Below are 14325 nucleotides of genomic sequence, written 5' to 3'. Positions count from 1 at the left end.
AAAAATAAGGGATGAAACGGAAAATATGTATATCTGTATATCTTTGCATACTTATCTCTCTATATATATTTTACTGGCTATGACACAAATATGGAAAATGTATTTTTCTGTATATACAAGTATGCTATTACAAATGGCCTCTTAAATATTCATTTCCTTCCTTTCTTTTTGTCTCATAATATATATTTGTTCATTCAGTTCCATTATGGTCAATGAGGGAAGCAATTTTGTAATTATCCATATTTAATGAAACAAAATATGCTTAAAGCTTGCTGGAAGGCATCAGCCGCCAAGGCAACAGCATTCCAAGACATTATTAGAAACATAAAGAGCATTAACAGTGAAATGAAGACCTCATGGCACTGAGTAGAAGGGCAAAGACCAACATTGGCAGGAACAGCCCAAGCCACTAGGAGAGGGGAAGACAAAACCAACAGTAGCATGAAGACACCAAATCTTGACATGAGCAAAGAAGGACCAACAGGATTAGGTCAGAATTGGCATTCTGTGGTGAAATGCACTTGTCTGAGGGGTGTGTATTAATTAATTAATTATACACTGTCTGTAGGGAAGATGGAGTTTATTGCACCTAGGGAAGAATATGCATCTGTTTCTGGCAAAGAGATAGCCAAGTAGGGGTGTTAAGGGCTTGTAAGCATTTTTTGTAAAATGTCAATAGAAATTCCAGCAGTATCAGTAAATACAAGAATGACATAATTATGGTGCAGTTTTATATTCAAATAGAATTCCTTCTTAGCATAAAGCCAGTACATTTCATAATAAAACTAAATATCATTACATAGAAGTCCTGACTTACACATTATTTATTTATTTGAACATTTGTTGTAATGCCAAATGATCCTAGGATATCAAGGCAGTTTACAGTAAAATGTAATCAACTGAACATAAAAACAACAAATATTGACATTATGCAATGCAAAGGGTATGCATAGCATGACAAATCAGACCTATGGCATAATTACAATAATAAAGGTACTTTACTAATCAATTTACCTAGAGTGCTATAAAAACAAAAATTATTAAAAGTACAACTTAATGGTCGGTAGCACAGCCAGATGGCAGATTTTGCGTGGGCCAAAAGAAAAAGTGAGTAGGCACAAAATGTCCTCTCTGCCCCTCTCAGAGTTTGCACCCCCCCAAATCAACTTTAAAAATATACAGTATAAATACCTGTACTGGTGGGGATCCCTAAGCCCCTCAATTGAACACTTCTCCCTGGTGGCACTCAGAATTGTGCAGCTCAACAACTTGCAGTAGCTTCCTGAGCTTCCGATGCTGGCACATGCTCAGGCATAAATGTACAAATGTGGGGACTTAAATATAGCTAAAGTACATTGTCCCAAACATTTATATTGCAGCAGGAAAATCAGCTACAAAATCTACAACAATATGACATTTTTTATAAGAATATTTTTGGGGGGATCTCAGATCTTAATGCAACTCACACCATTAGAACATCTTGTTCATTCTTCATATTGAAAAAAAATGGTTACGGTGCAAATCGTCATTAGATCACCCTGATTTTGTGATTTTTTGGCATATATCTTATGCAGTATTTTATGGTTCTTTACAAAAAATGTAATATAGCACAGCATAACACTTATCTTAATAAGCTGGCAACAGTATCTAGTAGCAGGAGAACCTCCACCAACATGGCCAGGTTTCATAAAAAAACTTCCTCAGGGAAGAGGTTCTCTAAAAAAAAAAGATAACAAAGTCTCAGATAAAATATAACAAAATTACATTGATCCCTCATATATTAAAGATCAGATATTCAATTACTTTCCAGAGAGCACTCACCAAAACATATGTCTCATGTACTCCTGCCTAGAAACAAAATGGCCGCGGCATCTAAGTGCAGTCTTTAGCTTTTAATAGACTACAGCTGACTCAAAAACACTGAGCCCTGATAGGCAGAAAAACAGCCAATCAGCTAAGAGTGGAGACTCCCAGTCAGCTCAAAATAAACACCACCAGTCAATCTCAGCATTGAATCCAGACGGATGAAGAGTATGAAGCTGGAAAATCCATCTTTGTTTGTTTATAATTTAACTAGGAAAAAAGGCCCGTTTCTGACACCAAAGAAACGGGCGCTAGCAAGGTTTTCCTCGAAGTGTGTGTGTTTTACAGAATGTGTGTGAGAGTGAGTGTGTGATAGAGAAAGAGTGAATGTGTGAGTGTGTGTGACAGAGATAGTGAGACTGTGTGCGAGTGTGTGTGAGAATGAGATTGTGTGCCAGGGGCCCTCTCCCTCCCTGCCTCCCAGTTTCAGTGTCTGGCCGCCCCCCCCCCCTCCAAGTTCCAGAGTCCGTCCCGTCTCCAAGTTCCAGAGTCTGCCCTCCCTCCCACCCACCCATCCAGTTCCTGGGTCGTTACCACCCTCTCCCCCTCCCTCTCAGTTTCATGGTTCACCTAGCCCCCCTTCCAAGTTCCAGAGTCCACCCCCCCTCCAAGTTACAGAGTCCACCCATCCAGTTCCTGGGTTGTTGCCCCCCCTCTCCCCCTACCTCCCAGTTTTATGGTCCGCCTGTCCCCCCTTCCAAGTTCCAGAGTCGACCCCCCTTCCAAGTTCCAGGGTCGGCCCTCCCTCCCACCCACCCATCCATCCATCCTGTTCCTGGGTCGTTGGCCCCCCTGTCTTCCTCCCTCCCAGTTCCAGGGTAGTTGCCCCCCCTGTTCCTCCCTTCCCGTTCACCCTGCGATCGCACCTGTAACGTTGTGAAGCTGACTCCGTGGCTTCATTGAAGGGAAGGGCTAGTAAGTTTCGATACCTTCCGAAATCTGTAACCATCTCTCTCGGCCCCGCCCTCACGCCTCTGATAGGTCTGCTGCCCTCGACGTCATAACGTGATGACATTGTGATCATCAAAACGTATTGACATCGAGGGCGGCGGACCTATCAGAGTTGCGGGGGCGGGGCCGAGAGAGATGGTGACAGTTTTATGTAGGTAACGAACCTTACATAGTAACATAGTAGATGATGGCAGAAAAAGACCTGCACGGTCCATCCAGTCTGCCCAACAAGATAAACTCACATGTGCTACTTTTTGTGTATATCTTACCTTGATTTGTACCTGTCCTTTTCAGGGCACAGACCGTATAAGTCTGCCCAGCACTATCCCCGCCTCCCAACCACCAGCCCCGCCTCCCACCACCGGTTCTGGCACAGACCGTATAAGTCTGCCCAGCACTATCCCCGCCTCCAAACCACCAGTCCCGCCTCCCACCACCGGCTCTGGCACAGACCGTATAAGTCTGCCCAGCACCATCTCCGTCTCCCGCCACCGGCTTTGCCACCCAATCTCGGCTAAGCTCTTTAGGATTCATTCCTTCTGAGCAGGATTCCTTTATGTTTATCCCACGCATGTTTGAATTTCGTTACCGTTTTCGTTTCCACCACCTCCCGTGGGAGGGCATTCCAAGTATCCACTACTCTCTCCGTGAAAAAATACTTCCTGACATTTTTCTTGAGTCTGCCCCCCCTTCAATCTCATTTCATGTCCTCTCGTTCTACTGCCTTCGCATCTCCAGAAAAGGTTAGTTTGCAGATTAATACCTTTCAAATATTTGAACGTCTGTATCATATCACCCCTGTTTCTCCTTTCCTCCAGAGTATACATATTCAGGTCTGCAAGTCTCTCCTCATATGTCTTGTAACGCAAATCCCATACCATTCTCGTAGCTTTTATTTGCACCGCTTCAATTCTTTTTACATCCTTAACAAGATACGACCTCCAAAACTGAACACAATACTCCAGGTGGGGCCTCACCAATGACTTATACGGGGGCATCAACACCCCCTTTCTTCTGCTGGTCACACCTCTCTCTATACAGCCTAACAACCTTCTAGCTAGGGCCTTGTCACACTGTTTTGTCGCCTTCAAATCCTCAGATACTATCACCCCAAGATCCCTCTCCCCATCCGTACCTATCAGACTCTCCCCGCCTAACACATACGTCTCCCATGGATTTCTACTCCCTAAGTGCATCACTTTGCATTTCTTCGCATTGAATTTTAATTGCCAAACCTTAGACTTGAGTGAAGCCAAGGTGTCAGCTTCAGAACGTTGGAGGTGCTTTTTATTATAGTACAAATAGTTAATTAGCATTCCCTCCTTCCCACCCTAATTTAATCTGATCTATAATTCGCCATCGTATATCAGTGAATAAATGTTGATGATCCAGCCAGTGTTGGACCAATGGAGCTGTAGTAACTTGATTTTTTATTCTAGATTTATGTTCAGTGAGACGTAGCTTCACTGGACGGCTTGATCTGCCTTTGTATAACATCTGACAAGGACAGATTATAGCGTAAACTACATTACTCGCAAGGCAGCTTGTACAAGATCTAGAATAAATCGAACAAAAAGGTACCTGAAATGACCAGATGACCATTGGAAGGAATTGGGGATGTCCTCCCCTTACTCCCCCAGTGGTCACTAACCCCCTCCCAACCCCCAAACTTGTGATGAACAACATTACTTGCCAGCCTCAGATGTCATACTCAGCTCCATTACAGCGCATGTAGGTCCCTGGAGTAGTTTAGTAGTAGGTGCAGTGCACTTCAGACAGGTGGACCCAGGCCCATACCTCCCCCCCCCTACTTGTTACACTAGTGGAGGAAACAGCGAGCCCTCCAAAACCCACCAGAAACCCTCTGTACCCACATATAGGTGCCCCTTCACCTGTAAGGGCTATGGTAGTGGTGTACAGTTGGGGGTAGTGGGTTTTTTTTTTGGGGGGGGGAGGTTGGGGGCTCAGCACACAAAGTAAGGCAGCTGAGTACCTGGGAGCATTTTATGAAGTGCACTGCAGTGCCCCCTAGGGTGCCCGATTGCTATCCTGGCATGTCAGGGGGACCAGTCTACTACAAATGCTGGTTCCTCCCACGTCCAAATGGCTTGACTTTGGACGTTTTAGACTTGGACATCTTTGTATTCGAAAATCGCTGAAAATCAGAGATGTCCAAATCGCAAAATGGCCAAATCCAAGGATGTCCATGGTATTTTTGAACACAAATGATGGACGTCCATCTATTTCGAAAATGACCTTTTCCCCGCCTCTGAATTTGGACGTTTTACAAAGACGTCCAAATTCCAACTTAGACGTTTCTTTCGAAAATGCCCCTCATAGTAACATAATATCTGTTACAGTAAAATAACATATGATTTGCTGTTTAACACAAGTTAAGAGGTAAATATCCTACATTATTCCCCTAATGCAGGTTAGTAACTACCGCACTCAGGGGGGAAATTATCCACTATTAAGAAGTCTTATTTTAGTTTTAACCTGGGCTATTAGTAATTGGGTCTCATTGCATAAAATGGGACCTGTGTTGAAAATCACAAGTTAAAGTACACTATCTTAACCAGTAGCTCACATTGATAACTATCGCTGGATTTTTACTAAGCTGCTAGTCCAGCTGGCTGTGCACTAGTGCCGATACAGCCTATTCATTTTGAATGGGCTGTGTTGGCAATGTCCCAGGGAAGCCGCTAGCGCTGCTTTGTAAACAGACCCCTACGCTTGTTAGTGTCCTACGTTTTAAGCTTTCTAAACTTAGTGTCTTTTAAACTGAAATCTTAGGGGCACTTTTACCAAACTGTGGTAAACAGTGGCCTTAGCACATGCTTACGCAGGTCATTCCCATGTTCTAAGGACATTTATTCCGCATTGGTAAAATGGCTAATTTTCCCATTAATGCATGGCCATTGGTTCGTGAGCCCCTACCACCACCTATTATGTAGGTGGTAAGGGCTCACGTACTAACCACACACTAATCGGTTAGCACGCAGCAATGTCCATGTGATAACCAATTAGCACAAAACATGCCTACTCTCTGTCCCCAAACTCACTCCCAGCGCTAACAAATAAAATCATTTTTTAGTGCATGGGTAGCACACACACGTGGAAAAATTACCACAGGATGCCTGAGTGTGTCCCACAGGACGCCATTTTAAGCTGCAATAAGCATGTGTTAGTGCTTACTGCAGCTTAGAACATAAAAGTGTTGCAATACTGGGACAGACTGAAGGTCCATCAAGCCCAGACCTGTTCCAACAGTGGCCAATCCAGGTCACAAGTACCTGGAAAGATCCCAGAACAGTACAATACATTTTATACTGCTTATCCTAGAAATAAGAAAATAATTGAGACCGTCACTCTGTCTCATAAAATAACAAACAAAATACACAGAGTGTATATATGCCAATGCGATAGTCTTAAATACTGTTTGGACTAAAGTAAAGGGGAGTCTCATAAAAGATTTGTCTGTTGATAGTAATATTATTTTCACTCAATAGGTGAATATATTGCTTTTCGATAAATACACATTTACTGAGATTCAATACAAAGAGAACAGAGCAAGTTGCTTTTTGTTATTATAAAAAAGGGATGGTGGAGGTGGAGTCAATGATTATGACATGAATATATGTAATATATTCACCTATTGAGTGAAAATAATATTACTATCAACAGACAAATCTTTTATGAGACTCCCCTTTACTTTAGTCCAAACAGTATTTAAGACTATCGCATTGGCATATATACACTCTGTGTATTTTGTTTGTTATCCTAGAAATAAGCAGTGGATTTTCCCCAAGTCCATTTTAATAATGGATTATGGCTTTTTCTTTTAGGAAGCTATCCAAACCTTTTTAAACCCTGCTAAGCTATCTGCTTTTACTACATTCTCTGGCAACAAATTCCAGAGTTTAATTACACGTTGAGTGAAGAAATATTTTCTCCGTTTTGTTTTAAATTTACTACTTTGTAGTTTCATTGCATGCACCCTAGTCCTAGTATTTTTGGAAAGAGTAAACAGTCAATTCATGTCTACCTTGCCAGGCGCCCTTGGCCTGGATTGGCCGCTGTCGTAGGCAGGATGCTGGGCTCGATGGACCCTTGGTCTTTTCCCAGTGTGGCATTACTTATGTAGTTATGTACCTGTTCCATTCCACTCATATCTCCCCTCAGCCGTCTCTTGTCCAAGCTGAAGAGCTCTAGCCGCTTTATTTATTTATTTATTGCATTTTTATCCCACATTTTCCCACCTATTTGAAGGCTCAATGTGGCTTACATAGTACCGTGATGGCGAACGCCAATTACGGTGTCAGAAAATATAGAGTAGTAATTGCGTTAAAGTTCATGAATAACAGAGTGTCTTAGTTAGTTGCGTAGGAAGAATTAAGTGTCCTGTTCTGGTATAACTTTCGTTGAGTTGCAGGGTTCGGGTGTTTAGGTTAAAGTGAGGATGATAAAATAAGGGTTCTGAACAAGTGAATAAGGGTTAGGAGTTAAAAGCAGCATCAAAAAGGAGGGCTTTTAGCTTAGATTTGAAGACGGCCAGAGATGGAGCTTGATGTACCGGCTCAGGAAGTCTATTCCAGGCATAAGGTGCAGCAAGATAAAAGGAACAGAGTCTGGAGTTAGTAGTGGAGGAGAAGGGTGCAGATAAGAGAGTTTTACCCAGTGAATGGAGTTCCCGGGGAGGAATGTAGGGAGAGATGAGAGTGGAAAGGTACTGAGGTGCTGCAGAGTGAATGCACTTATAAGTCAATAAGAGGAGTTATTAAAGCTTTAGCCTTTCCTCATAGGGAAGTCGTCCCACCCCTTTATCATTTTCTTCGCCCTTCTTTGTACCTTTTCTAATTCTACCATGTCTTTTTTGAGATGAGTTAACCAGAACTGCATGCACCATGAAGCGATACAAAGGCATTATAACGTCCTCATTTTTGTTTTCCATTTCTTTCCTAATAATACCTAACATAGAAAATAGATTTACATGCTTAGTTATTTAAGGGTTTAAATATTGGCCTCGTTCACAAGAGCTAGACGTATATGCAGATTAGATGCAATACTAATTTGACTGAAAATAGGAGAACCTTTTATCTAATTATAAGCAGTTTTTTTCAAAAGCATGTAAGAAAATAATACTTTGTTGATTCCTATGTATGCATTAAGCTATAGAAAAAAATTATATTTTGAGAATGACAACTATATTATGTTCTTCTATGAGGTGAAAACAAAGAAAAGGTATGTTTTTCTTCCCTCAGAAAAATAATTGTACATGAGTTGCAAAGAGCAAAACCAAAAAAGTTGGTTGTGATTTTCATTTCAGGCTTGTGACCAGAGGAATTGAGCTGACCAGTTACATCTACGTTTGGAATAACTACAGACTCTTTGAGCTGCCATGGGACTCTCCTTGGACGTGGTGGTTGACGTTCATTGGTGTAGACTTTGGGTATTATTGGTTTCATCGCATGGCTCATGGTAGGATGTTCAGAGTTTTCTAATGTATGTGTACAGGTGTATATGTGTGTTTTCTGCACTTCAATTACTGAAGAAATTTTGCAGATCTATTTATATCAAATCTAAAGAAAACACCATCTGGAGCAAGTATCGTATTAACCAGTGAAATGTTCAACCTATATATTTTGGAACTTGGAGGAATCTGAGGTAGCAAAATATCTGGTTTGGAGGCTTGTACTGAAGTATGCAGAATTGTGCAAGAACTGCTTTGGCATGGTGCAATCACTAATGGTGCATGTGATATCAGGCAGCAAACTTTAGCTGTTGACTTTGCACAGAACTATTTTTCACATGTAATAACTTTTGTGACTTTTAATGCAAAATCATAGTAAATGAGTGACTGTGATGCAAAATTATAAAAAGTAGCTTATTAACTGAACACATAGCTAAACTATACAGAGGGAAAGTTTCTTGTTTTTTTTTTGTTTGTTTTATTGTTTAGGATAGGTTTGTTAACGCCATAAGGCAATATTCTTATCATGCTCACATCAGTATCTTTTTCTAACATTGTCTGTCCTTCCAGCCAGTCCCCTGTTTTGCTTTTTCATTTATTCAACTGGACCTCTTTTCAGTCAGACTGTTCTTTCCCAACTTGCACCCTCTCCCCACCCCCAACCTGTCCTTACCTGTACCAGCTAGCCAGTTAGCCCTGACTAACCAGCACACCAAACCAGCCCAGCCAAGTTAGAGTTTCAGAGTTACTGATCAAGGACTTAGTTCATCTCTGTTAGTCTAATGCTAAAAAAATTTGAAGTCATCTAGTGATGATATTTGAGCTCTGTGTGTCCTGTCTCCTTAGCAAAAAAATTGCAATGCTAGGGAGCTGCTCTGATGACCTTAGTGTTTGAAAAGTGCTAGGTTTTCTGGACTGCAAAAACCTTGCTGTTTTCCACCAGTGCATGCAGAGGAATCACTGTGACACAGCTCATGCTTCCTGAGACAATCTGTGATCAACTTCAGGAGAAGGACTTTGTTGAGCAACTGGGCATATGAGTGACAAAAGCCTCCTGGCATTGTACTACTGAATTGCCAGAGACTGTGCTAAATGCCTGGGAATCTCTTTCTGTCTAGGAGGATTTGAAACTCTCTGAAATAAGCAACTCAGCTCTGTGGCAGAGATGAGCCAGACATGATATTTTGGGTGGTCCTGAGCAGGGGCGTAACCAGACAACAGATTTTGGGTGGGCCTAGGCAAGAAGTGGGTGGGCACCAAGTGTTCTCCCCACTCCCCCACCACCAAAAAAAAAATATCTCAGCTGGTGGGATAACACTTCTTTCCACCTTGGCAGTCAGTAGCAAGCATGCACTAAAAACTGAGAATGTGCAGGTGCCATTATCATGGAGAGTAGTGTTTTTGTTACCATCAGGGGGAAGTCTTCAGTAGGCAGAGCTTGGGATCCCCACCAGCTACCACTAAACATGTGCTACTGTTGGGTGGGCTTGAGCCCTAAGTGGGTGGGCCACTGGTCCTGAGCCTCCAAGCTTTCTACCCCTGCTCCTGCAACCTCCAACAAATAAATACCTGAGCTGGCATGGATCCCCAAGCCCTGCCAACTGGAAGAGGTCCTCCAGCAGAACAGCTCATTTTCCTTCTTGCTGCAGCCAGCGGCACTGTCCACATGCTGCTTCTGTGCCAGCCTTTCCCCTCCCACACACACTCAGTTTTCACACATGCGCAAAAGCTGAGCATGCGGGAGTTGGGGGCAGCATGGCAGCAATGTGTGGACAGTGCCATCGGCTACAACAAGTAGGAGAATGAATTCTTATGGCCGCCAGAGGACCTCTTCCACCTGGCGGGGCTTGGGGATCCCTGTCAGCCGAAGCAAAGGTGCCAGAATTTTGGGTGGACCTGAGCCCAAACTGGGTGGGGCCTCACCAACTGGGGCATATCTGCATCAATATATTTCAAGTATGCACATAAATTATAGTATTATATAACCTGTGTGCATACTTAAACGCTCTGCCCTCACTCCATCCAAACTCTGATCCTGATCACACTTACTGGTAAAGTCAGGGCCACCAGGAGGAGGAGGCGGGGGAGGGGGCAAAATTCCCTCGGCCCAATGTTGGGGTCCGTCTCTCTCCTGCTCCTTCCAGGACCCGTGTGATTGCGTTAACACGATAACCCGGTCCCGGCAAACAGAAACAAGAAAGAGACAGACCTCAACATCGGGCCCCCTTGGAGGCGGGGGAGAAGCAGACACACTAACGTGGGAAGGTAGGGGATGGGGGCAACCCGAGCAAGTAAGCAAGATGCAGCGGCTGTGTCCCAAGTGTGGGGTGGGGGTGATAGCTGCAGTGGCCATGCTCCGGACCTGTCTCTGTCTCTTGGCAGCCCTGGGCAAAGCACACGCAATCATATCAAAACACCTAATTTTGCATCAGTTTGTGTTTTATAAGAGTTCATTTATATGTATATGTGGCCACATCCGCTCATAATTAAAATGATTAAAATACCACCACAGTGGACACATGCTTTACTGCTTAAAATTATGTGTCCCCTTATAAAATTACCCTCCACATGTAGAAGAATTTGGAGGCAGAAGTGAGAAACAATGAATGGCCTTTAAAGAGTGAGTAGAATAAGAGAGTACTTTCTTTTTTTTTATGCAAATTTTTATATTATATCACTTCAAATGTCCATGACAAAAAAGGAAGCAAAACAATCAATCTTAAAAAAAAAAAGAAAAGGCAAAATATCCAATACAACATTCGTCCACAATATTAAGGAAAAAGGATTCCAAGATTAAAGACACATAATCCACACAAAGGAAATATTTATATCCCCTTCCCCCATAAAAGCCCACTGTTATAGTGAAAGCATACCCCCAGTGATTCAAATCACAACACAAACTGCTTCTTTACCTTCAAGAAATTCCACAACTTGATTTGGGTAAAAAAACAAACAAACAAATACAACTTATTCTGAAACAAAACAAAATTTGCACCCAGAACCAAAGTTCTGGGGCGAAGAGCCAAGAAATATTGGCATATTTTCTGAGAAATTCTAGACAAAGCAGGAAAAATACAAACTTTAGTCCCAAAAAACATATCATTAATATTACTAAAGTAAATTCTTAGTATATTATTGTGGTCCATCTCAAGAGCAAAGGTGACAATCATGGTGGTCCTCTGAGTTACAATTTCCACAGAATATGCCAAGAAGCCTGTAAGATCAAACCTAGGTTGGCCTAGATGTTTATGGCCAGCAGATGTTTCTGCCCCTTGAAGGGCCAACAGGAAACATAAACAATAGGTGGTAAAGATTCAGATGTTAATTTTAGCACCTCCTTACAGTACTACTTAATCATATCACCAGGAACTATTAAAGGTGACCTAGGAAAGTTCAGGAAATTCAGATTACATCTCACTAGATTGTCCATATACTCCACTTTCCTGTACAAATACAAATTATCTCTGATTAGTATTTGAGATATTTGACTAAGCTCTTGGACTTTAGTCTCTTCTATAACCACTCAAATATAATTCTTTGTTAACCTTAAGAAAGTTCCAAAACAGTTCGAAATACAATCTTAGTTTCTTCATGCTCCTTAATGAAAAGTTGCTGCACAGAAGACTTCAAATCACAGAGAGAATCCCAGAATACCTCTAAGCTTATGGTTGCAGGGCTTACCAGAGTCTTCACAGCTGAAGGCTCTTGTTCCCCAGTGGAGCCCTCTCTCTTCTGGATGTCCCAGAGTTGCACCTTCTACTTTCCTAAGAACTGGCTCTACCCTTGGTGTGGAAGACACTGGCAGTTCATGGAGGGTCGCTGCTCTGACACTGCTGTACCACTTCCCGGTTGGGTAGTTGCAATCCATCGCTCAGGACTGAACGATGCCCTGTCTGCGCTACTGCTCAGCAGAAGATGTCGAGGGTTAGGGACCTTCCAGAGCCCAAAAATTTGCCTATGTCATCTGGCGAAGTGTTAGTGGTAACCCAGACTTCACGGGAGCTGCCCGGGATGCACCCTTCTTTTTCCCCATCCTTCAGGGCAGGAACACTAGACCAGAGTCCAAAATAGGCGAGCATCCAGCAACTTAAACCACTAAGACACCATCTTGGAATCAAGAGAGTTGTTTCTATAGGAGGAACACAGGGCTAAATATTGGTTAAGGAAAATAGAAGTTACTACTTGGGTTTGGATATAGCTCTTGCCTTTTTCGGTAGTAGTTCAAGGTGAATTATATTCAGGTACAATAGACATGTCTCTGACCCATGAAGGTTCACAGTCTAAGTTCGTACCTGAGACAATGGAGGGCTAAGGGGTCCTTTTAATGAACTACGATAAACAATAACACATGCTTACTGCAGCAAAAAAGGGCTTACTGTGGGGTGCGCTCAGGCATCCTGCGGTAAAAATGGCCTTAGTGCATGGAAATGACCCATGTAGGATGTGCTAAGGCCACTAACAGGCTTATTTTTGAAAGAGAAGGGCACCCATCTTTCGACACAAATCAGGAGATGGGCGTCCTTCTCCCAGGGTCGCCCAAATCGGCATAATCAAAAGCCGAATTTGGGTGTCCTCAACTGCTTTCCGTCATGGGGACGACCAAAGTTCACGGGAGCGTGTCAGAAGCATAGCGAAGGCTGGATTGGGGCGTGCCTAACACATGGGCATCCTCGACCGATAGTGGAAAAAAGAAAGGCATCCCTGAGAGCACTTGGGGCGACTTTACTTGGTCCATTTGTTTTTACGACCAAGCCTCAAAAAGGTGCCCAAACTGACCAGATGACCACCAGAGGGAATTGGGGATGACCTCCCCTTACTCCCCCAGTGGTCACCAATCCCCTCCCACCCTAAAAAAAACCTTTTAAAATATTTTTTGCCAGCTTCAAGTGTCATACCCAGCTCCATGACAGCAGTATATAGGTCCCTGGAGCAGTTTTAGTGGGTGCAGTGCACTTCAGGCAGGTGGGCCTGGGCCCAGGCCCATCCTCCCCCCACCTGTTACATTTGTGGTAGTAAATGTGAGCCCTTCAAAACCCACCAGAAACCCATTGTATCCACATGTAGGTGCCCCCTTTCACCCCTTAGGGCTATGGTAGTGGTGTATAGTTGTGGGGAGTGGGTTGGGGTGGGGGGGCTCAGCACACAAGGTAAGGGAGCTATGCACCTGGGAGCAATTTCTGAAGTCCACTGCTATTCTCTATGAGGTACTAAAATTGCTAGTTCTAAGAAGTGTGTTTTTGGATTTAAATATATTTTTGAGCCATTACAGTTTTTGAGTGATAAAGCTTCTAAAGTTCTATCTGATTTTTTTTTGTTACATTTGTACCCCACACTTTCCCACTCATGGCAGGCTCAATGCGGCTTACATATTGTATACAGGTACTTATTTGTACCTGGAGCAATGGAGGGTTAAGTGACTTGCCCAGAGTCACAAGGCGCTGCCTGTGCCTGAAGTGAGAATTGAACTCAGTTCCTCAGAACCAAAGTCCACCACCCTAACCACTAGGCCACTTTGATCCTAAGTAGTTCTTGTCCTGATTGATAAACCTGAGTCTACTATTAATATATAAAGTACCTGGCTCAACAGTAACTACCTTCCTTTTTCCTATAATTTTTTTTCTCCTTACATTGAATTCATCTATTATTGTAGACTTTAGCAATAGGGAATGTGTAAAATAATTTCCTTCTAAATTTCATTAATGGTTTTGTTGGTGTTCTGGAGAGGCTCTTTTATTTCAAGTGTTTACACTTGTAAATGATTGAATAAATAAATAAAATGCTGAATGGAAATAGTGTTAATAGATGGATAGTTAGGAATAAGCCATTGCTCTCTACAGAGAATATTACTACCTGCCTTGGGTTTGCCAAAAGAACATCCGGACCACCTATATGATTTCTGTAATAATGTTCTCTAGACAGGTGAGTCAAAAATTGAACCTTTCAGTTATAGTAACCAACATTTTGCTTGAAAAAATCCTACTGCTGCCTTCTAAAGTTAGAACCTCATCCTAGCAAGCATGGTTTCAAAGATATCCTGGTGC

The 14325-nt window shown here is 42.7% G+C and overlaps 1 protein-coding gene across 1 annotated transcript in view; it reads left to right on the top strand.

The window, feature by feature from the left end:
- AGMO (alkylglycerol monooxygenase) overlaps positions 1 to 14325 on the top strand; it is a 441192-nt gene that overhangs the window by 39212 nt on the left and 387655 nt on the right. The window contains 1 exon segment of the mRNA XM_030201313.1: positions 8141 to 8292. Coding sequence (XP_030057173.1) covers positions 8141 to 8292 — 152 coding nt within the window.

The sequence above is a fragment of the Microcaecilia unicolor genome, chromosome 1 (genome assembly GCF_901765095.1).
Source record: "Microcaecilia unicolor chromosome 1, aMicUni1.1, whole genome shotgun sequence".
Classification (NCBI taxonomy): Eukaryota; Metazoa; Chordata; class Amphibia; order Gymnophiona; family Siphonopidae; genus Microcaecilia; species Microcaecilia unicolor.
This window is presented reverse-complemented; position numbering and strand designations above follow the sequence as displayed.